This window comes from Drosophila takahashii, chromosome 3R (assembly GCF_030179915.1).
Source record: "Drosophila takahashii strain IR98-3 E-12201 chromosome 3R, DtakHiC1v2, whole genome shotgun sequence".
Lineage (NCBI taxonomy): Eukaryota > Metazoa > Arthropoda > Insecta > Diptera > Drosophilidae > Drosophila > Drosophila takahashii.
In genome coordinates this window covers 3,967,951-3,990,894 of record NC_091681.1, presented here as the reverse complement: position 1 = coordinate 3,990,894, position 22,944 = coordinate 3,967,951, and the positions used below count along the sequence as shown (strand labels likewise).

At 39.5% G+C, this 22,944-nt stretch overlaps 2 protein-coding genes across 2 annotated transcripts in view; one reads left to right on the top strand and one right to left on the bottom strand.

Moving 5' to 3' along the window:
- The first annotated feature begins 1,736 nt into the window (after positions 1 to 1,736).
- LOC138913245 (uncharacterized) lies at positions 1,737 to 10,899 on the top strand. The gene is made up of 2 exons (XM_070216125.1): positions 1,737 to 1,875; positions 10,330 to 10,899. Exons 1-2 carry the CDS (start codon positions 1,813 to 1,815, stop codon positions 10,765 to 10,767), a joined length of 501 nt encoding a protein of 166 aa, XP_070072226.1. The 5' UTR covers positions 1,737 to 1,812; the 3' UTR covers positions 10,768 to 10,899.
- A 10,772-nt stretch (positions 10,900 to 21,671) lies between these two features.
- Positions 21,672 to 22,944, bottom strand: part of LOC138913486 (uncharacterized) — a 116,754-nt gene continuing 115,481 nt past the window's right edge. Inside the window, exon 5 of the mRNA XM_070217349.1 lies at positions 21,672 to 22,007. Coding sequence (XP_070073450.1) covers positions 21,764 to 22,007 — 244 coding nt within the window. The 3' untranslated portion in view covers positions 21,672 to 21,763. The remainder of the gene's footprint in view (positions 22,008 to 22,944) is intronic.

The window sequence follows — 22,944 nt, the reverse complement described above, 5'->3', positions numbered from 1 at the left end:
CGCTGCTCGTTGACTTTACTCCGGCATCGCCGTCAAACTTAGTTACATTCGTCCACTGAGCTTAAGGCCAGGGGCATTGGGGGACAGTCATCCCCTCACCATAATCTTCAGTTGACTCATCGGTGGCCATAGTTGCCCAGCAGCCAACCCCCAACCACTCGGAAGAGAGTTACGCAGCGGCTGTCCCCATCCAGTACGTCAGCGATTATAGTTGCCAGCAGCCAACCCCCAACCACTCGGAAGAGAGTTACGCAGCGGCTGCCCCCATCCAGTACGTCAGCGATTATAGTTGCCAGCAGCCAACCCCCAACCACTCGGAAGAGAGTTACGCAGCGGCTGCCCCCATCCAGTACGTCAGCGATTATAGTTGCCAGCAGCCAGCTCCCAACCACCTGAACGACAGCCACGCAGTGGTTACTCTTCGTCCAGCACATCAGCGATCATAGTTGTCTAGCAGACAGCTATAACCCTTACTTACAACCAGCACCCCGCCGGTGCCCCATCTACCACTGGCCCGTCCAGGAGCAGCACCGCCGCCGGGCCAGTGACCGAAGAGATTAATTTATATGGGAATCTATATCAGAAGCACACACGAAATAATGTTGCTAAATAGGAATCGTAAAGTAAATTAGAATCTTATCTTAAATGTCTTGGAAATAAAAAAAACTATACTACTTTTACTTAATGCGATACAAAAACAAGTTGGTATTCCCGGCCAACGTGAACTGGAACCAGAATTGGAACTGAATTTCCAATTGGGATGAGACTTCGTGTTTGTGCGTGCTGGCGCGGATTCCAACGAATCGGAGCAGGTGAGATTCGTCCCAATTTCGGCCGACTTGATTCGACTGGTCGATTTTGGTGCCGTTTTCTTGATGCCGCTTGCGGTTGGACGCTGATAAAATAAGTCCGGTATGACGAAAAGTGTGGGAATCCAGGCGTGGCAAGGAGAAAAGATCCACTTCACGCGGTGTGTGCCTCTAAGGGAATCCTTTATGTAGATTCAGGCGTGGCGATGATGAAATGCAGTCCAGACGTCGGCTCTGATGAGATGTTAGATCCAGGCGTCGCACTGATGCGGATTGGAAATAGAAAGGAAATAATAATGGGATGAAGTGTGCACAGATTCGCAGGAAATTCACTCGCGGATGATTGGATGTGATCAAATAAAACAATTTTTCCGGAGCGAACGATCTGGTCCCGAGAAACGCTGATATAAAAGAGGCCGAAATCATGGCTTCTAGAGTGGACGTGGACATGAAATCCCAAATCCCTAAGTATGGTATTTTCGGGTATTTAGTGTGAGGATCGCATTCTCGCTAATAGCAGGGTTGCATTTGGGGCGAATGTCTTAGCTGGAATGTCTTAGCTAATAATTATGCCAAAATAAAAATTCTCTAAAAAATTAGACGTGTTCAGAAAAGTAAGCATTTTCTTTTAGTGAAAAAATCTATCCAACAATGCTGTTAGCGAACGCTAACTACAGAATCTCATTAGTAATATTATGTCCTCATTAAATAATTCTGCATTGTAAATTCCACGTTTCATTAGTAAAATCATGTTCACATTAACTAATTCTGCATTGTAAATACCACATTTATTAGTAATAGAATGTTCACACTAACGAAATAATGTAAAAACTGCGTATTGAGCCAAAAGGCCGACGTTTTCGTAAGATTGCTATACGGTAACACCAACCGGTGGCTGCGGCATTGCAAATAAAACCAGTGAATAGAGAAGTCTTGTGCGTCGTGTTTTTTCTTAACTTTCGCCCGAACCACCCAGCAACACAGATTCGGACGGAATCTGCACATGGTCCTTCGACGAGAAAAAGCAACCAGCCGGGGGAGCTTTCATCACCCAAATTGGAAAAAGGTAAAAATCGCAATTTTACCAGACACTCATGTCACCCATTCATACAAAAATTAACCTATAAAACACACATACGAAATTTTGCAACACGTACAAGAAGTTTTCAGCAATAAAAACACACACATCCAGCCGGGAACACACACATACATCCATACATAAAAAATTAACGTACTCGCGAAATAAATTAAACACGTGAATTTAAGTGGAATTAAACCTAAATTCTAGCCGTACATACTACGCACACATACATACATTATAATTTTCGCAACACGTGCAGAAAAGTTTCAGCCGTGAACACCCGCACATCCAGCCGTGAACACACACATACAGTGGCTCACAGCTTATTTCAACCAGTCTACACCAAAAACTTTAACAGCCCATAAAAACTAAACAAAACATGTTATCAAAATAATTTAAACGCAGAATACATCTATGAGGATACACATTATTGTATAATAATTTTATGATTTTTTAAATATTTTACAAATATTTTTTATGAATTAATTACAAAAAAAGCCCAAAAAAAAGGCCACAGCTTATTTCAACCAGTTAACAAAAAAATCGAATAAATTAACATAGTGGCCAAAACCTATTTTTTTTTTTTAATTTGGCATGACTACCCTTTTGTTTAACAACAATTTAAAGTTAACTTTATATGGAAACAATGCCTTTTGTTGTTATTGCCAAGTAAAAACTACTCCCGACCCTTGGGAAGGACTTTTGGCATAGTTTCGTCTAAAAATATTGTGTTTTCTAACATTTTTTCGTTAAGTGGACTTCCAATATTGTTTTGTGGTAATGTTAAGACACATTTAATTCATAATCATTAGCTTTCGACAGCTCTGGATGAGCTGAATCTGCGAAAAAATATGCACTTCCCATGGGTAATTTCTTTAGTTAAATCAAAAATTAATTTATATTTCAAAATCCTTACAGTTTTTAATTCATTTATCCTTTTGAATGTGAAGATGAACTCAAATCTTAATCGCGGAGTAAAAAAAAAAAATTATGGAAGGACCTGTTTGACACTTATAGGCCCAAAACAATTAGCGTTCGCCGCTAGGCTTAGGGCTCATTTGGATACACACGAGAAACTCACTTATTAGTGTCCTTAGTATGTTTGAAAAAATGTATTTGAAAGAAATACTTGAATTTTGATACATTTGAGTCGGAAAAATATATCTAAGCGGAGAAAATCCCAATGACGAGCCTAAATTGGGAAGTCAAATTGCTATTTTAAAGTCTAACGGCGAACGCTAATTGTTTTGGGCCTATAAGTGTCAAACAGGTCCTTCCATAATTTTTTTTTTTTACTCCGCGATTAAGATTTGAGTTCATCTTCACATTCAAAAGGATAAATGAATTAAAAACTGAAAGGATTTTGAAATATAAATTAATTTTTGATTTAACTAAAGAAATTACCCATGGGAAGTGCATATTTTTTCGCAGATTCAGCTCATCCAGAGCTATCGAAAGCTAATGATTATGAATTAAATGTGTCTTAACATTACCACAAAACAATATTGGAAGTCCACTTAACGAAAAAATGTTAGAAAACACAATATTTTTAGACGAAACTATGCCAAAAGTCCTTCCCAAGGGTCGGGAGTAGTTTTTACTTGGCAACAACAACAAAAGGCATTGTTTCCATATAAAGTTAACTTTAAATTGTTGTTAAACAAAAGGGTAGTCATGCCAAATTAAAAAAAAAAGATAGGTTTTGGCCACTATGTTAATTTATTAGATTTTTTTGTTAACTGGTTGAAATAAGCTGTGGCCTTTTTTTTGGGCTTTTTTTGTAATTAATTCATAAAAAATATTTGTAAAATATTTAAAAAATCATAAAATTATTATACACTAATGTGTATCCTCATAGATATATTCTGCGTTCAAATTATTTTGATAACATGTTTTGTTTAGTTTGTATGGGCTGTTAAAGTTTTTGGTGTAGACTGGTTGAAATAAGCTGTGAGCCACTGTACATCCATACATAAAAAATTAACGTACTCGCGAAATAAATTAAACACGTGAATTTAAGTGAAATTAAAACTAAAATTCTAGCCGTACATATTACGCACACATCCATACATTCTTAATTTTCGCAACACGTGCAGGACAACCCACCGGGAAAGTGAGAAGGTGGTTCTTTGTGTGCTGAAAATCCTGTTCCTTTTAGCAGAAAGTGTTGGAAATCCTGTTTCTTTCAGCAGGCGACGGTGTAGGGAAAATGTAAATTCCCTAGGAAAACCACATAGAAACCTCATTTCCCCCTTACTTTTTGTGTCACCCCCGTGTATTTTGAAACCAGAGACGGAAGAAATGTAAGGGGTGAATGAGGTTTTGTCCCTTCCGCTTGTATGGAGAAACCTCTTGAAAATATGTTATTTTCCAGAGGAATGTTCCCGCTGGGAAGTTTTCAGCCGTAAAAAACACATACATCCAAACACAAAAAATTAACCTACTTGCACAAACAAATTAAATATTGGTAACACGTGAATTTAAGTAAAATTGAAACTAAAATTCTAGCCGTAAATATTACGCACACATCCATACATTATAAATTTTCGCAACACGTGCAGAAAAGTTTCAGCCGTGAACACACACACATCCAGCCGTAAAAAACACATACATCCATACACAAAACCTACTTGCACAAACAAATTAAATATTCGTAACACGTGAATTTAAGTGGAATTAAACCTAAATTCTAGCCGTACATACTACGCACACATACATAAATTATAATTTTTCGCAACACGTGCCTGAAAAAGTTTTCAGCCGTCAACACACACACATCCAAATAAAATTTATAAACATTTACAACATTACGAAGAAATTTCAGGCAACGTGACCCTTATCCCACATATATTTACACAGCAATTTAAAATAAACACTTTTATTTTAAACCAAATAAAATTTATAAACATTTACAACAACACGAAGAAATTTTAAGCAACTTTAACCCTTATCCCACATATATTTACACAACAATTTAAAATAACCACATTTACTTTAAACCAAAATATAATTTATAAACATTTACAACACGTTTAAGAACTTCTCATACATTTTAATATACGAAAATTATCCCAGTCTACAAATACTCACATATTCTTCCTAAATCACGAAGTAACACCACAACAGGGTTAATTCACCTCTTCCAACTGAATTCCGACCAAATATTCATATATTTCCATCCGGAAATAGACAGGCTCGATTGCCATTTTTTTTTAATTCGTCCCACGAATACCTAAGTCTCCGACTATCTAACAAGATTCCTAACTTCGACTCACATTCAGTAATCTCAGGGTAAGAAAGTAAAAAATGTCTGCGAATAGAATGTTTTCGTTTTCCACCTCCAAACTTCTTTAGTTCTGCGGAAAGTCAGATACATTTGTGTTAGATCCGCGCGAATCAGTGACCTCGGAACGCCTAGCTCGATTAGACGCAATGTTCAACGAGGTCGACCGAGATTTTCGAAATGCTATGACCTCAGGAGAAGAAAACTGTGATCAATCCGACGCATTCGATACATTTAATAAATGCGAAGATGAAATGGTTCGAGTCAAAGCACATCTTAAAGATTTACTCGCAGTAAACAGGTCCTCTTTAGAATCATCGGGTCTGACAAACTCAACCAACCTTTTTGACGACTCAAGTCACATGAAAGTACCACTGTGCGACACCGAACCATTCCATGGGGATTATGAGAACTGGCCCTCGTTTAGAGACATGTTCACAGCTGTCTATACCGATCACCCAAAACTCACCCAAGCTCAAAAGCTATACCATCTTCGACATAAAACTCGCGGAGAAGCAGGCTTAATAGTCAAGCGTTTTCCCCTATGCGACGATAACTTTCAACTAGCTTGGGACGCTCTAAACGATCGATTCGAAAACAAAAGACTCCTGGTAGACACCCAATTAAAACAGATCTTTGAAATCAAGCGACTCACGAACGAGGATGGCAAGGAAATTCAAAAAATCCAAACCACTATCACAAGTTGTCTCGCAGTACTGAAGGCTCAAGGTGTACCGAACGATAATTGGGATCCATTTATTGTCTTTCATTGCTCGTTCAGGTTACCACAGCTGACTCTGTCGTTGTGGGAACAATCTCTTGAAAAAAGAAAAGAGTTACCAACCTGGCAGCAGCTGACAACTTTCCTCACATCCCGTGTAGAAGTATTAGAACGACTAGCAGCGATCACCCCAGTAAAACCCTTTGTCCCTAACAACACAAAATTCCCGTACAAGCAGCCAACACTGTCTCATTCAACGTTATCTGACCAGAACTGCAACCATTGTCAAGGTTCCCATCACATACGACAGTGCATGCAATTTCAAAAACTTAAACCTCAAGATCGTTTCCAATTTGTCAAAGCAGCAAAAGTTTGCATAAATTGCTTGGCATACAATCACACGACGAAAGACTGCAAAAGTAAAAAGACATGCAACGTATGCCAAAAAACACACCACACGTTGTTACACTTTCCTTCTAGACCCAATGAGCTCGATTCTCAAGAAATAACAGCAAACCACGCATCTCAAATCCAGCAGGTAGTTCTTCCCACTGCAATGGTGTACGTAAACTATAAAGGCGACAACTTTCGAATGCTTGCCTTCGCAACGATCCTTTATCACTGAAAAGGCTCAAAATCGCCTAAGCTTACCCTTCCGAAAAATCCATACCAACATATCTGGCATAGGAGGCCAATATGTAAGCTCATCCTCCAAAATATGCAGCTTCAAACTCACTAATGCCTCTTGTCAAAACTCAATCCAGACGGAAGCAATAGTTCTTAAAAAGTTGACAAGTATCCTACCTTCAGTTTCAGTCCAGAAGCCAAGCGACTCGATTTTAAATCAACTCGAGCTAGCTGATGCCAATTTTTGCCAAATTTAACAGCCGCAGATATAGACCTTGTATTAGGCAGCGACGTCACCCCTCAGATCTTTTTAGAAGGCATTCAAACTGCGCTTAATGGCCACCTTCTCGCTCAGTTTACCATCTTTGGATGGATAATCAGTGGTCCGTTATCCAACAGCCATCATACGTGCTCATTCTCAACAATAGTGGAAGACTCAGGACCAGAAATCGGCACAATGCTGCAGAAACTGTGGGAAGTTGAGGAAATATCTGTACCTAAGTTAGTTTCTGAAGCTGATGAATTCTGCGAACAATACTTTGCAGACACAACGCAAAGGCTTTCAGATGGACGATATATGGTTCGACTCCCGTTCAAATCCGAATTTCCCGAAAGCGAGACACTGGGTCCGTCCAGAACCACTGCCATGGGTCAATATGTTCGCTTGCACAAATCCTTGAGTAAAGACAGCGACCTACGAAAACAATACGACAATGTTCTGCAAGAATACGTCGACCTGGGCCACATGACAGAGGCCGAACCTTTCGAAGTCATCATTAAAAACAAATATTTCTCCTTTTATCTGCCTCATCACCCGGTCGTTCGACCTGAAAGCAAAACGACCAAACTTCGTGTAGTCTTTAATGCGTCTCGTCGCACGACCACACAATTCTCTCTAAACGATGTACTTCACAAAGGGCCTACACTCCAGAGCGATTTGTTGGGAATCCTTCGCAACTGGAGACTGTACAAATACGTCTTCAATGGTTATATTGAGAAAATGTATCGCCGAATCCTAGGACGATCGCCAGTACCAACGACTTCTTTTCCGACCACAATCAAGTTCAATTATAGAAGACTTTGAGCTAAAGACAGTCACCTTCGGTGTTAACTGCGCACCATTTCTCGCTATACGCACTCTCCGACAGCTGGCCCAGGACTGTAAAGAAAGCCATCCCATGGCCAGTAAAATAATTCTTCAGGAAACCTATGTCGATGACATTTTAGCCGGAGATCACTCTATAGAAAGAGCAGAGGTCGCTCAATCCCAACTCCGTGATGCTCTCAAATCAGCAGGATTTCTGCTAAAAAAGAATACGGCCAATCACAAACAACTTTTACAAAACATTCCTAGAGCAGACTTGCTAGACGGAGATTTTCTGAAAGTTGCAGAGGCAAGCACAACTAATACGCTGGGAATTAAATGGAACGCAAGCAAAGATGTTTTCCAATACAACATCCGCGCACCCACTCCATGTAAGACCATCACTAAGAGACAAATCTTATCCCACGCAGCTACTTTGTTCGACCCGGCAGGATGGCTCACGCCTATTGTAATACAGGCAAAAATGCTTCTCCAATCCCTTTGGAAAGAAAAGAAAGATTGGGACGAATGCGTTAGTCCAAACACTCTGACCACATGGAACAAATTCATAGCCGCATTACCTGAACTAAAGCTTCTCACAATACCCAGGTGGGTAGGGTACAGTCCAACCCAAGAGGTTCAAATACACGGCTTTTCGGACGCGTCTGAAAAGGCATATTGTGCGGCGATATATGTCCGTACCGTTACGTCAAATTCCTTACAATCTCATCTGCTAGTCGCAAAAACCAAAGTAGCACCATTAAAAACAATCAGCCTCCCTAGGTTAGAACTCTGCGGCGCCCATCTTCTTGCTAGGCTTACAGCGCATGTGTTAGAGACAACTCAACTACCAAGCGAAAACATATATCTTTGGTCTGACTCTACTATCGTGCTACCTTGGCTAGAAAAGCCATCCACGGCTTGGAAAACCTTTGTAGCTAACCGCACAGCTATCATCAAATCTAAAGCTCCAAATGCTCAATGGAACCACGTCCAATCCAAAGATAACCCTGCGGATCTGGGCACACGTGGATGTAATCCAAAAGAGTTAAAAGCTACTCCTCTATGGTGGCACGGGCCAGAATGGCTCACTCTTTCGGAAGATAAATGGCCAAAAGGTGACATGCCCTCAAAGACTCCTCCAGAGGAAAAACATGTCAACCTTTTCTTCACTCAATCCAATGACTATGACATTTGTGAACAATATACGTCATACTCAAGGGCCTTAAGAGCAACAGCTCGCGTACTAAGTTGGCACCCTGCACACTCAAACTCCGATAGTTAGATTAATAATAGCTGCCCAACGGTTCTTTTATCCCAAAGAGTACTCCTAGTTACTCAACAAAATACCGTTGTCGACAAAAAGCAGCCTGTGCCCACTAAATCCCTTTTTAGACTCTGAAGGAAAGGATCGCGCCAACGGTCGATTGGCAAATGCTAACATCCCCTACAAAGAACGGTATCCCATACTGTTACCAACCAAATCTCGACTTAGTTCGCTTTTTATAGAATTCATACACCGTACACTTCTTCACGCCGGGAATCAATTAATGATGCGAGCTATCAGACAAGAGTTCTTCATTCCAAAACTAGCCAAGCTCGTCAAAAAGTGCATCCACCAATGCGTCGTATGTACACGCTTTAGGAAGAATGCACAACAGCAAATAATGGCGGCTCTTCCACCCGAAAGAACGCAGCTCACCCGTGCGTTTGCAATCACAGGCGTAGACTTTGCGCGTCCCTTTAACCTAAAGGCCTCTCTACTAAGGACTAATCGACTAGTCAAAGGGTACGTCTGCATATTCTCGACCAAAGCAGTCCACTTAGAACCGGTCTCTGAACTCAGCTCCAAGGCGTTTCTGCAAACCTTTGAGCGCTTTGTCAGCCGTCGAGGAACACCGAAGAAAGTGTTTTCCGATAACGGAAAAAACTTCGTAGGCGCTAGTAAAGAACTTGCAAAGAACTTCCACGCTTTTATGCAATCCGCCAGTGCACACATCGCCACGCAATACAGTAGCCATGAAATAGAATGGCATTTTATACCCCCTCGAGCCCCACATATGGGTGGCCTATGGGAAGCTGCTGTAAAGAGTTTTAAAAAACACTTTACTCGAGTAGTAGGTAATCGCATGTTCACCCTAGAAGAATTTGCCACTATTCTTGCTAAAATAGAGGCAGTTTTAAACTCAAGACCCCTATGGATCCCTAAATCCAACCCACAAGACCTGCTACCACTAACCCCGGGACATTTCTTAACTGGAGCCCCCCTAATGGCCCTTCCAGAAAACCCAAACGAAAGCTTGTCCATCCAAAATCGTTGGCAGAAGCAAAAGGTCATGTATCAAGAGTTTTGCAACCGATGGCGACATGAATACCTACATGAACTCCATCGTAGGTATAAATGGAAGCACCCTGCTGCAAACCTTAACCTAGACGATATTGTTATCATCAGAGAGGACAACTGCCCTCCAACTGAGTGGAGACTCGGCAGAGTCATCAAGCTACACCCTGGTGGCGATCAAAACACTCGAGTGGTTGATCTACAAACAAGATCAGGCCCACTAACCCGACCAATTGTAAAACTAGTTCTTCTTCCCAAAAAAGAGACCCCTTCTCTACAAGATCAATAAGACTACTAAGCTCACGACCCGTTAGAACCCCCCCCACCAGTTCATCAACACCCGATAATGAAGCATCACTAATAAAAGTTTATCTCTCCAATAGATGGTGCACAAATGCCGAATGTGCCACAAAGGGCACCCACTTCGCTTCTGCGCGAAGTTCCTTAAACTGGATTCCTTAGAACGACGACAGGCGGCTCGACGAATGGGATACTGCGCCAACTGCCTGGCATCCACACATAGGCTGCACGAATGCAAGTCAAAGGAAGTGTGCCATCGATGTGGAGATTTGCACCACACCCTCTTACACGCTGTCCACAACGGAGGACGCTCCAAATCACCAAGCAACAAGCAGAAGTCTAAGGTTGTGGCTAAAAGCACCACACCCAAGCGGAAAGTCGAGGAAAGAAGAAGCCCTTCAACGACACGTCGTCCTTCCAGCGACTACCAAACGCGGCAATATAAGCCATCATCTCGCCCTTTGCTGCATCTGCAAGAGGCAATCCGAAATCTCACCAAGCTGAAGGAAATTTTGGACTAAGCTCGGATCCTTGCCGGCAAAGGGGGCGGCATGTTAGCGAACGCTAACTTCAGAATCTCATTAGTAATATTATGTTCTCATTAAATAATTCTGCATTGTAAATTCCACGTTTCATTAGTAAAATCATGTTCACATTAACTAATTCTGCATTGTAAATACCACATTTATTAGTAATAGAATGTTCACACTAACGAAATAATGTAAAAACTGCGTATTGAGCCAAAAGGCCGACGTTTTCGTAAGATCGCTATACGGCTGCGGCATTGCAAAAAAAACCAGTGAATAGAGAATGTGCGTCGTGTTTTTTCTTAACTTTCGCCCAAACCAGCCAGCAACACAGATTCTTACGGAATCTGCACAAATGCGTATTGGTTTTCTACAAAAAATGCCTGAAAATAGCCTTTTTTCTGCGCTCCTAGGTGTATATTCTCCCTTAACACACACTATTAGGCATATTTATTTATTTAATATATAAAGCTATGAACAGCTCATTGGACTTAAAAAATATACAAGAAATTTTCAATATGATTGATTATTTGCGAAAGACAGGAACGCAGTGACTCTGGTTGAATTTACATCGTAGGAACACTCATAGGATAATAAGTGGTACAATTCATTATAGTTCTCGCATAAAACTCGGAATGGGTCAAAACGGGAGTAGTTTGACCTGGCGATTTCCAGTGCTAATGGCCGAAATCGACGAGTTGGTCTAGAAGGAACGTTCCAATTTATGGACGTTATCAGGTGAAGTGAGTCCACACCTCCAGTAAGGAGCTTGTGAAGGAAGATCACGCCAGTACATATTCGACGATGCTTTAAAGTTGGCAGATTCAAAAGCCGCAGCCTGTCTTTGTAGGAAGGTAGTTGGCTTCCAGAGTCCCAGTTCAAACCACGTAAGGCAAATAGGAGAAACTGCTTCTGAACGGACTCAATCATGTCTTGATAGTGCTCATACTGTAGAGACCATACGCATGAGCAGTATTCCAGCGTTGGACGAACTAAGGAAACATACAGGAGCTTTGTGATATACGGATCATCGAATTCCTTGGACCAGCGTTTGATAAAAGCTAATAAGGCCTTAGCTTTATTGGAGATAGTGCTGACATGGCGATTGAAGCATATCTTATGGTCAAATAGGACTCCAAGATCTAGGACGGTTTCAATGCGTTCTAGCGCTGATTGGCCAATGGAGTATGTACGCACAGCTGGATTGGAACGAAAAAATGTCATGGATTTACATTTATCTGGATTAAGGGATTGAAGGTTATTTAAGTCAAGCTGGAGCTGCATGTGGGAACCAGGCGATGTCATATGCATACACAACTTGACATCATCCGCATACATAAGAACTTTGGAGGCCACGATAATTTGAGGAAGATCATTAATAAATAGACCAAATAGCAAAGGACCAAGATGGCTACCTTGAGGTACTCCGGAGCTTACAGATACAATTTTTGAAAGTACATTATTAAATTGTACCTTTTGGGAACGGCCTGTAAGGTATGACTGAATCCACATCAGAAGAGTTAGTGGGAAACCAAGAAGGCGCAGCTTGTGGATAAGAAGCTCATGGCACACTGAATCAAACGCTTTGCTAAAATCAGTGAAAATTACATCCGTTTGATTGGAGGATAGGAAGCCTTTATTAATGTAGGTCGTAAATTCCAACAGGTTAGTTGTAGTTGAACGACATTTTGTGAAACCATGTTGATTCGGAGATGATAAGGAGCGACACAGATGCTGCAATTGATCGCATATGAGTTTTTCAAATAGCTTAGGAATAGCACTTAGTTTGGCTATCCCACGATAGTTCATAATATCAGACTTGCTGCCCTTCTTATGAAGTGGAATAATAAAGGACTCCTTCCAAACAGCCGGAAAGGTGCAGAGATGGATAGATTTTTGGAAAATCATGGAATTTGGGAGATTTGAATAAGGCGAATATGTGGACTGGAAAAAGTCCGCGAACAGGTTACTGATTCCCTGGTCATTTGACGCTGATATGTTGTTCAAATGAAGAGAAGGTGGAAACATTTTGGACTTACGCTTTGAGTTAACAAAAGAGGATTACTTGGGATTACTGCGGAATTCATATTTGCAGCGTAACAGGTAGCTATTATAGCATTCGGAATTATGCAGGAAATAATTGGATTTGGCTACACTGTATTTCAATCAGATTGGAGCCCTGTTTTCGCGAACTTCTTATACAGTTTCGTCTTTAAATTTTTTAGGTGAGCCAAGTGTTTCGATGACCACGGTGGGCTGGTAGAGGTTTTTTGAATAATGGAAGGAACAAGTTTATCAAATAAGGAATACATAATATTGTAAAAGCTTGATACTGAATTTTCAAGCGAAAGATTTTGGAGTATAAACCAGTCCACTTGGGTCAAGGAAGCCGACAGTAGCGAGTAATCGACTTTCCGGAAGCATCGAGTCCGAATAGCTTTTTCAAAAGTATTTGGGAACTGAACCACACTATTAATGTTAATTTGTAGTGTCGGATGATAGGGGTCTTCAGGACTGGACAGCGGAGTACAGCGCGTTATAGTGGTATCGCAAAAGTCAGATACAAATATAAGGTCTAGGAATCTCCCATTCTGATTGGGTATGGAATTTACTTGGCCAAGGGATAAGGCGATAAGACCATCTAGGAAATCATTCTGATCGCTGGGAACTAGTGCAGCAAGATCATCATATGGCAGCTAGGATAGTTGAGGAATATTAAAGTCACCGAAAATAATAAGGTGATCTGAAGCATCAGCGGATGAAGAAATGTTCCTAATAGCGGCGAGGTGCTGCAAATATGTAGAAGCTTGGGAACATGGAGGAATATACGAGCAAGTTACAAAGAGGTTGGAGCTTTGCAGGCATATTTTTACAGCAATAAACTCAATATCGGCCGTGTCAGCAATGGACAACGCTTGGGACGATAAGTCGGATTTTACGGCAAATAGGACACCACCACCTCGACGAGAGGGGCGGTCACGCCTATAAATGAAATATTTATTGGACATTATTTCACTATCGGATACGGTAGAATTAAGCCAAGTTTCTGTGAAGGCAATAATGCTCGAGTCAAAAGCAGCACTGTTTGCATGCAAACTAGTTAGCTTGCTGAGGAGGCCACGAACATTTTGATAGTGCAAAATGAAATCTAGTTTTTTGGAACCGAAGAATTTTTATTAGAGGATAGTTCCTTACGAGCAAACTCATGGACTACGGTGTCAACTGGCCACAATCCAGCACCTAATGCTCGAAGTAAGAAAGATTCCGGAAGAATAATTTTAAAAGAAGCAACTTTTCGCTTATAATTAAAATTGAACTTGGAAATTATGAAATTGTCGGAAGAGACCTGGAACATATCACATAGATGTCCCCTAACTTCATCTTCGGTGGTATCAGGACGAAGCCGAGATAAATAAAAAAGATTCTAAGTTTAAATAAATTATATTAGTTATGAGTGGCATCTCGAAAGCTGTGACTCCCCCCTGCAGCAGCATATAATAAAGATAAGTTAAGAGCTGCAGAGCTCTTAGAATTAAGAGCGGTTGTGGGAAAAGAGGAAAGCTCTTACAAGCTTTCAAGGCAGTGAACTTCTCCTTCATCTCCACTGTTTCTCACGTGTACAAAAACACGGCGTGTGTAAAAAGCAAATATTATTTTCGCCTTCTTCATTCTCATTGCTTCTTTAAAGATAACAAAGCTTTCTTTTGAGAGTTGCTCGTTTACATAAACTGCGGCACTGGAGTTAAGTCCAAGCAGCTGTAGAAGATATTTTTGATCCTTGACGCTGGTGTTAAATTTATTGAAAGGCACACTGTAATGTGTCGATTGGTCGAGATCATTTTGCCCTGCTCCTCAAAACGCTGGTTGAGGTAGTTAAAATATCATGGTACAAATTAGCAGCCGGGGCACCAGATAAACGTAGCCGTTTCATTTCGGCGTTGGTGCTAATGTTTTCGCGTTGACGTTTTGGTACAGGAGCCATTTTTATACGCTTGCAGATGGTATTATAATTTCAGTCACATGTTTGCAACGCAGTGAGCCGGAGCGAGCCGGATCGGACCACTATATCTTATGGCTCTCATAGAAATATTAGAACATTATACGTTTTTCGTTATGAAGTAGGCATTTTGATTTCTGACATTCTAAGAACCAAATCTAATAAATGGTTTGTAAAGAGTTAATACGTGTTTTTTCCGGAGTCTGTGCACAAATGCGTCTGTTTATGGCGGTTTTTGGTATAAGCTGAAGTAGGCACATTTTTAATTAACACGGCTCACAAGAAAATAGTTTTTGTTATCATGTTTGTCGATGTCATATAGTTAAAGAAAAAGAATCCTGAAATCTGCGGGTAGTTGGGCCACAGTGGGGCATGTTACTTCATCTGGGTTAATATATATTATAAAAGTCGCCCGTGTCTATCACGGCCGAAAATCCATAAGTCCGCCGGGTGTCGTCTGCGGAGACGACGTCGGCCCAGTGGTGTGGCAAGACGTCTAGCCAGGCGGTTAGAATGCACCAGAAGCCGATCCCTGTATCGATTCGAAAACTGAGTTATCATGTCAGTAACTTTTGGAACTCCTCTGTCTCGAAATAAAACGCTATTTTCGACGTAATGATGCCACTTCTCCCCAAGCAGCCTCCGAAGTGCTTTTGTGATGCAAGTCTGAACTCTTCTTAGCGACGAGTCGCAAGCGGTGCCCCAGCATATTATTCCCCAATTTAGGGTGGGGAGAACAATGGCTTTAAGGAGCCGCACCTTGGCCTGAAGGGATAATCCGCTATCTGAGCGATGTAGCCAGTCCATTTTTTCCAGTTTCGTCCTCGGTGACCCTCAGACACGGTCAATCTGACCCTCCCAGCATAGACGGCGGTCTAAGGTAACACCGAGGTATGTGTCTCTCTGCTCGTGCTTAAGTCTATCACCTTCCAAGTAAAGACTACGGGATCGGCCAGGTCGAAGGGGAAAGGTGGCGTGTTGCGTTTTATCAAAGTTTAGCGCAATATTCCAACGGGAGGCCCAACATTCAAACTCTTTCAAGAATGTCTGGACACGCCACGAGGCCAAGGAGAGGGTGCTGGCAGTAGCTAGGAATGCAGTATCATCTACATAGGTGCCAAGGAGAGTACCAGGAAACACTGGGTTTGGGAAATCCGAAGTGTAAATTGTGTACAGAACCGGGCCAAGGACACTTCCCTGTGAAGAAAGTTGATCCGTTCACTAAGAAGAAATGGAATGAGTCATTAAGCTTTGCGGGCTTACCCAAATGGAATGAATGTATAGCACTAATTGAAAGGCATTGTAAATACCTGGAAACCTCAGACTAGACCGAAACTAGTAAGAAAACGCACCAGGCAGTTAGTGGTGATAGATATCACTATCAACAAGGACAACGTCTGCGGCAAGCTTTAAAGGTACCTCTCAGACCTACCTCTATTGCTTCGATGCTAATCATTATATTTTGTTGCCCCCAATTAAAAACTCTAACAGCCCTGCAGCGGTATGAGGCTGCTAAAAGACAATTGCTCTGTCGAAACTACTTAGGCAAGGGGCATCATCTGTCCAAGTGTCCTTCTAGCCAGAAATGCCGTTTGTGCTCTCGCTCACATCACACCCTGCTTCATCGAGAGAGTACACATTTTGCTCAGCAAACCCATTCGAAACCACCATCCAGCGTCGACGTTGTTTCTTACACTCATAAAGGCTATTCACATGACCAAGTCATCTTGGCCTCGGCCATGGTCTTGGTAAGAGATGCAAACGCTAGTTATTGAATTGGGCGAGCATTACTTTATTCATGCTCGCAAGTTAACTTTTTTTCTTATAGTTTCGCTCAAGCCCTTCGGTTACCACGGAGTAACAGAAATATAAATAAGACAGCTAAACTCGGATAAGACAACTGGAAAAACAATGGATGATCCTTCAATATTGATTTAAAAGTCTTGAGCGTCGTCTAAAGGGATCACCTGAAATCAATGCTGCCTATGTGGATTTTATGCGGGCGGACAAAAAGCTCAATCATTTATCACTGGTTCCTTAGCCCAGGTTTGATGAGCCTCACTTCTGTATTCCCCACCACTGCGTATTTAAACCAAATAGTACCCCAACTAAATTGAGAGTTGTTTCGACGCGTCCGGCGGCCCGGTTTACGTAATTTAGGCCTACCTTAGAGAGGTGTCACGTTTCCGGCCCCCGACCCGGAAACGAAACGGATGCAGAACAGCAGTTCGAAACCAACGATGCCTGGCAGACCGAAACTAACGATGCCCTACATTCCCGAAACCCACTAGAAATCCAAGTAGATAGCTCCCAACGGCCCAGAACACTACGAACCCGACGTACGCACGACGAAGCAGTTCACGTCTCGGCCCTTTCGCAGCGCCGACGCGAATTCTCGGCCCATCCGCAGCGCCGAAGCTCGCAGCAAGCAGTGAACTTTTTGGCCCTTCCGTAGCGCCACGTCAACGACAAGTAGTTCACGACTCAACGACTAAGGCAGCTTACCTCCTGGCCCTTCCGCAGCACCAGGTCACACGAACAGCAGCGTAATGGTCAACCCTCACGAAGCAAGCAGTTCATAACTCGGCGCTTCAGTAGCGCCGGACCAGCGACAGCAAGCAGTTCATCACTCAGCCCTTCCGAAGTGCCGGATCACAACAGCAAGTAGCTTATCACTCGGCCCTTCCGTAGCGCCGGATCGACGAAGCAAGCAGTCCGACTCCCGATTTATACACAACCACCCAACAAACGCACATTGACACATCTGATGCGAACCATGACCGAGCCTTAGCGCCTTCCGATACAGGGTCGTTACACTACTTATTGTGGGAGCAACATTATAAAGCGATTTGTATACATTGCTTATTCGCTTTCGGACCTTTAAATTTGCCTTTACTACCGATGTTGTCAAGATGTTTATAGAGGTTTTAATTGATTCGCCACATCCCAAATTTCAGTATATACTTTGGAGAGACTCACCAGAAAAGGAACTGAAAACAATTCAATTGAACACCGTCATATACGGTACAGAGTCAGCGTCGTATCTTGCCATCCGCAGCATGGTCTACTTGTACGGCGCAAATAATAAAGCATTAGTGGCTATCATTCGACTTTGTTTTTGATTGTAAATGCTCGAGATGCATCCAGACGCGTTGTTAGATCGTGCATACGTTGCGTGCTATATCAGCTGCGACAAATCCTGGGAAATCTTCCGGTGTAGCGTTTAAAAGTTTCAAGACCATTTGCACGACGCGGTGTTGACTTCGCTGGACCAGTCAACATAAACATGCGTATAAGAGGGAAGGGTCCAAGGCATATGGGCCGTTCTTTTACAAACCAAACAGATTTGGCCAAAAAAAAAATTTCACATTTTTGATTTGCCTGAAACTTTTTTACACGTAGGATTTGACCGAAAAAACATTATTTTTTTAGTTCGAATTTTTTTAAGATAATTGTCAAATTTGAAAAAGTACCCTCTCATTGAAAATCTGTGTCTCCGGTTATATGAATCCGATTGACTTCATGTCTTTTGCATTAATTCCTCCAAAACCTCTTCTTTCAAAATAAAATTTCTAAAAACAAAAAAGTTTTTAATTTCCCAAAAATAAAAACAAATTAAGATTTAAAAAAATTTTTTAACCATTGCCCCCACAAAAAAAATTTCTTTTTTTATTTTAATACTTGCGCCATATTCTTAGTTACAATCGGTTTTTGTAAAAAGTTGGAGCCACTTTTAGTTTTTAAAATATCGAATTTGTTTTAACAAGGCCTCGGCTTTTTTCTTATCGGATCCTTATGGAATTCATGTTTTCTCATCGTTTACTAGTTCTTTAAGAATTTTAATGATTAAAAAAACCTTTTAAGTGTTTTGACAATTTCTGAATGACAAAAAGTAAAAAGTCATTTTTTAATCTATTAAAAAAACACAATTATTTATTTAACCGTCCATTTAATAAACCATAAAATTAAAATTTTGTTTTGTATTATTTTGTTGTATTATGTAATTTATTAAACATTTTAAAATATTTTTTTTTAATTTTTTAAAAAATATTATTGTACAAAAATAAGAAATTATAAAATTTAATACATTTTTTTAAAAACTTAAAAAAAATATACTTTTTAAATTACATCATACATAAAAAAAATAAAAAAAAAAAATTTTAATTATTGTTTATTAAATGGACGGTTTAATAAAAAATTCTAGGTTTTTAATAGATTTAAAAATTACTTTTTACTTTTTGTCATTCAGAAATTGTCAAAAGACTTAAAACTTAACTTTTAATCATTAACAATTGTTGAAGTACTAGTAAATGGTGAGAAAACGTGAATTCCATGAGGATCCGATAAGAGTGAGAGAGTAGACCTACATGCTGCGACGTTTTTTCATAGAAAAAAGCCGAGGCCTTGTTAAAACAAATTCGATATTTTAAAAACTAAAAGTGGCTCCAACTTTTTACGAAAACCGATTGTAACTAACAATATAGCGCAAGTATTAAAATAAAAAAAAAATTTTTTTGTGGGGGCAATGGTTAAAAAATTTTTTTAAATCTTAATTTGTTTTTATTTTTGGGAAATTAAAAATTTTTTTGTTTTTAGAAATTTTATTTTGAAAGAAGAGGTTTTAGAGGAATTAATGCAAAAGACATGAAGTCATGAAGTTTAAAATTTGACGATTTTTGGCAAACTTAAAAAAATTCTAACTAAAAAAATAATTTTTTTTCGGTCAAATCCAGATACACTTGTTTACTTATTTTCCGAATAGTACGTGTAAAAAAAGTTTCAGGCAAATCAAAAATCTGACCCAATAAAAGGTGTTCGGTTTGTAAAAGAACCGCCCATATTCGTATGCTTTGCATCAAAGGCCGTCCATATCGAATTGGTTTCGGACCTTTCAACGGAGCCACACATTTTTTTGGGGCTTGTAACAAATTTAAGGCTCTCCACGAATTTTTGTTTAAAACCGAAACTACATCAGCTATTACATCCTTTTGCTCAATCGAATTTATAAACTTTCGATTTATTCCCCCCAGGGCTCCACATTTCGGAGGACTGTGGGAGGCAGCCTTGAAGAGTGCGAAGGGACTAATAACTCGTTCTTTCATAAACGCGCGCCCAACCTTCGAAGAACTCATTTTTGGCAACGATGGGTCCTTGAGTACGTAGTAGAGCTGCAGATGCGATCGAGCTTGAACAAATATGTAGATGGAGACCGTAGCATTGGAAGCATGGTCAGCGTTCATGAAGACAACGGGCCTCTACAACGCTGATAATGGATCGAGTTGAAGCTACTACGTCAGGCAAGGATCGTCGAGGGCATAATCAGGCGTCCTATACATAAGCTTGCACTATTACCTGTCTGTTGAAATTCACGAGCTTAATTTCAACGGGGCACAGTGGGGCGAAAAAGCCAAAAGTCTGCCTTAAATCAGCGGAGGCCTATAGCAAATATCTTTTGATGGGGCATTCTTAAAGGCAATTAAATAGTGAAATTTTTTTGTTGTAGAAAATTTTTAAGAAAAAAAAAATTGTTTTTTTAAGAAAAAAAATATAAATAAATTAGTTATAGGGTTCTAAGTTTCCCAATATATTTTTTTAATTTAACTTGATTTTTGAAAAAAAAATTATTCAAATCAGTCAACTATAACTTATAGCTGCCATATAAACGCTTATTACAAAGGGGAATGTCTCGGTTCTATTTCAATATTGGTTTATATAAATTGGGATTAAGGCATAATTTATCATTTTAGCTCTATGCTTACCTTTTTTTTTAATTGGTCAATGATATCTTATAGATGACATAGAATCAATCAAGGAAATATAGCTTATTTAAAAAAAAAACTGGTAGAAACCGGTATTTATTTCATATCTGTATTTTTAGTAAAATAACATAATTTAAAATTTTAAACCCAAATTTGTTTATTAATTTATCATTATCTTGATCAATACCTTCACATAAGTAAAATATCTTCATGATGTTAGGGCGCGCGGATAACCAGGGCTGACGATATTTCAAATTATGAACATTTCTTGCTAACTTAAACTGCGGTTTTCTCAGAAGAGGCACAAAAGGGCAGGCTAATTTTTTCAGAAAATGTAGTTAAATATCTAAACTTTTTTAAAAAAAAAGAATTAAACGGGGATCTAGGGTGTAACACTACTTTACGTCTAAAAATATCCAAAAAATCCCAATTTTTTTGAACCCCTTTTAAAAAATTAAAAAAAAAGGGTAATTATGTATCTAAAATTTTTATAGTTTTTTTAATATTTTAAGAATTGGTTGCTCTTAAAATTTCAATCGTTACATATACAACTTAGGCCCTTGGGCGCTTTCAAAAAAATTTCAAAGATGTGTAAAAATACCTTTTTTTCTTATTGGCTAAAATTATGTTTCGAAAAATCCACTTTATAAATCTGTAGTGGGAGAACCATTCATCACAGATCACTCTTTCCTTTGGATTTGTATAGAGAATTGAATTGTTTTTAAAGTTGCATTGCAACATTTTGGAAAATCTTAAAAAAAAAACCATTTTGGCAGGCTTTTTGTTTTAGGCGCCCCACAGTGCGGGGCCGGGATGTTGGATCAACACAGAAACATTTAAGTTAAAACATATATAATTAATTCTGATAAACCTTTTGAATTGAATTTAAATCTCGAGCGTATCACTTTTTTATTTTATAATTACCATTCTTGCATTTTTGTATTCACCATTCACCATTCTTGTATTCACCACAAGTTGGCGACACTAAAATGGTCATTATTAAAAATACGATCTCCCAATTCGAGTTTCTTTTATTCAAAATCGCTAAAATTTGACCTAATCACACCTCCCAAATCACACTCCGGCAAGAAAACGCTCTTGACACTACACTTGTATTAAACTTTTTAATACAAAAATATAAGTTTGGTAAGAAACATTCGATTTATTTAAATAGTATAAAAAAACATAAAAAGTGAATTGTAAATAAATTTTTTTAAAATGAAGAATTTAGCAATTACTTTAAATTGAGGCCATACGTTACATTCCCTGTTAGTCCCGACACTAATTTGGTCGTGAAGTCGCGCAGTTGTAAAGGATCTTCATTATTAAAATCATCCATAACAGTTTGCATTTGTTCCTTTAGACCATCGGCTATTGAAGTTGTTATGCGGTTCTTAAACAAACTTGTTATTGGGCTTAAAATAATGCCAGTCAATTGTTTTAATAGTTGTGTTTGGTCCAATTGCACTTGAATATTACTGTCAAAAAAAAATATATAAATTAAGAGTTAGTATTATTTCAATTTTAAAAAGTAAAATATAAAAAAATTTATTTTTAAAATTTTTTAGTGTTTACCAATTTTTATACCCTTGCAGAGGGTATTATAATTTTGGTCAGAAGTTTGTAACGCAGTGAAGGAGACGTTTCCGACCCCATAAAGTATATATATTCTTGATCAGGATTAATAGGGGAGTCGATATAGCCACGTCCGTCTGTATGTCTGTTTCAATACCGTTTGCGAGCTCAGTTTAAAAGCTAGCGCCTTGAAACTTTCACAGTCGTCCTAAAACATGTGTATGCAGATCAAGTTTGAAAACCGACCCGATCGGACGTCTATATCCTATAGCTCCCATAGAAACAATCGGATATAGCTTTCACAAAATGAAGATATTTTGCTCAGTGTAAGAGCTATTGACAAGAATCTTTTTAAATCTTATTACTTTATGCATACCTTGATCAGGGTAAAAGCGCGTGCCGATCGGACGTCTATATCTTATAGCTCCCATAGGAACAATAGAGTGAAATCTGTAAAAATTTAACGTTTTTCAGGATATTTCGCGCAGAATATAAGCTATTAACATGAAACTTTCCAAATCTTATTATTTTATGCATACCTTCAATAGGGTAAAAGCGCGTGCCGATCGGGCGTCTATATCCTATAGCTCCCATAGGAACAATAGGGTGAAAAATTTTATTTTTTTCAATTATAAAATATTTTGTTGTTTATTAATTCATGTTGCTATTCTAGTCAAGTTTTCATTCGTAAAATCTGCAAGAGTATTAAAACTTTGGCTTGCCGAAGTTAGCTTATTTTTAAGCTAAAAGACTAACCTTTAGATCGGTACCTAATGCATGAAGTTTTAAAGTAAATTTCGAAGTGGCAGTTTAATATCAAAAGGTGTACCAACCCTTCAG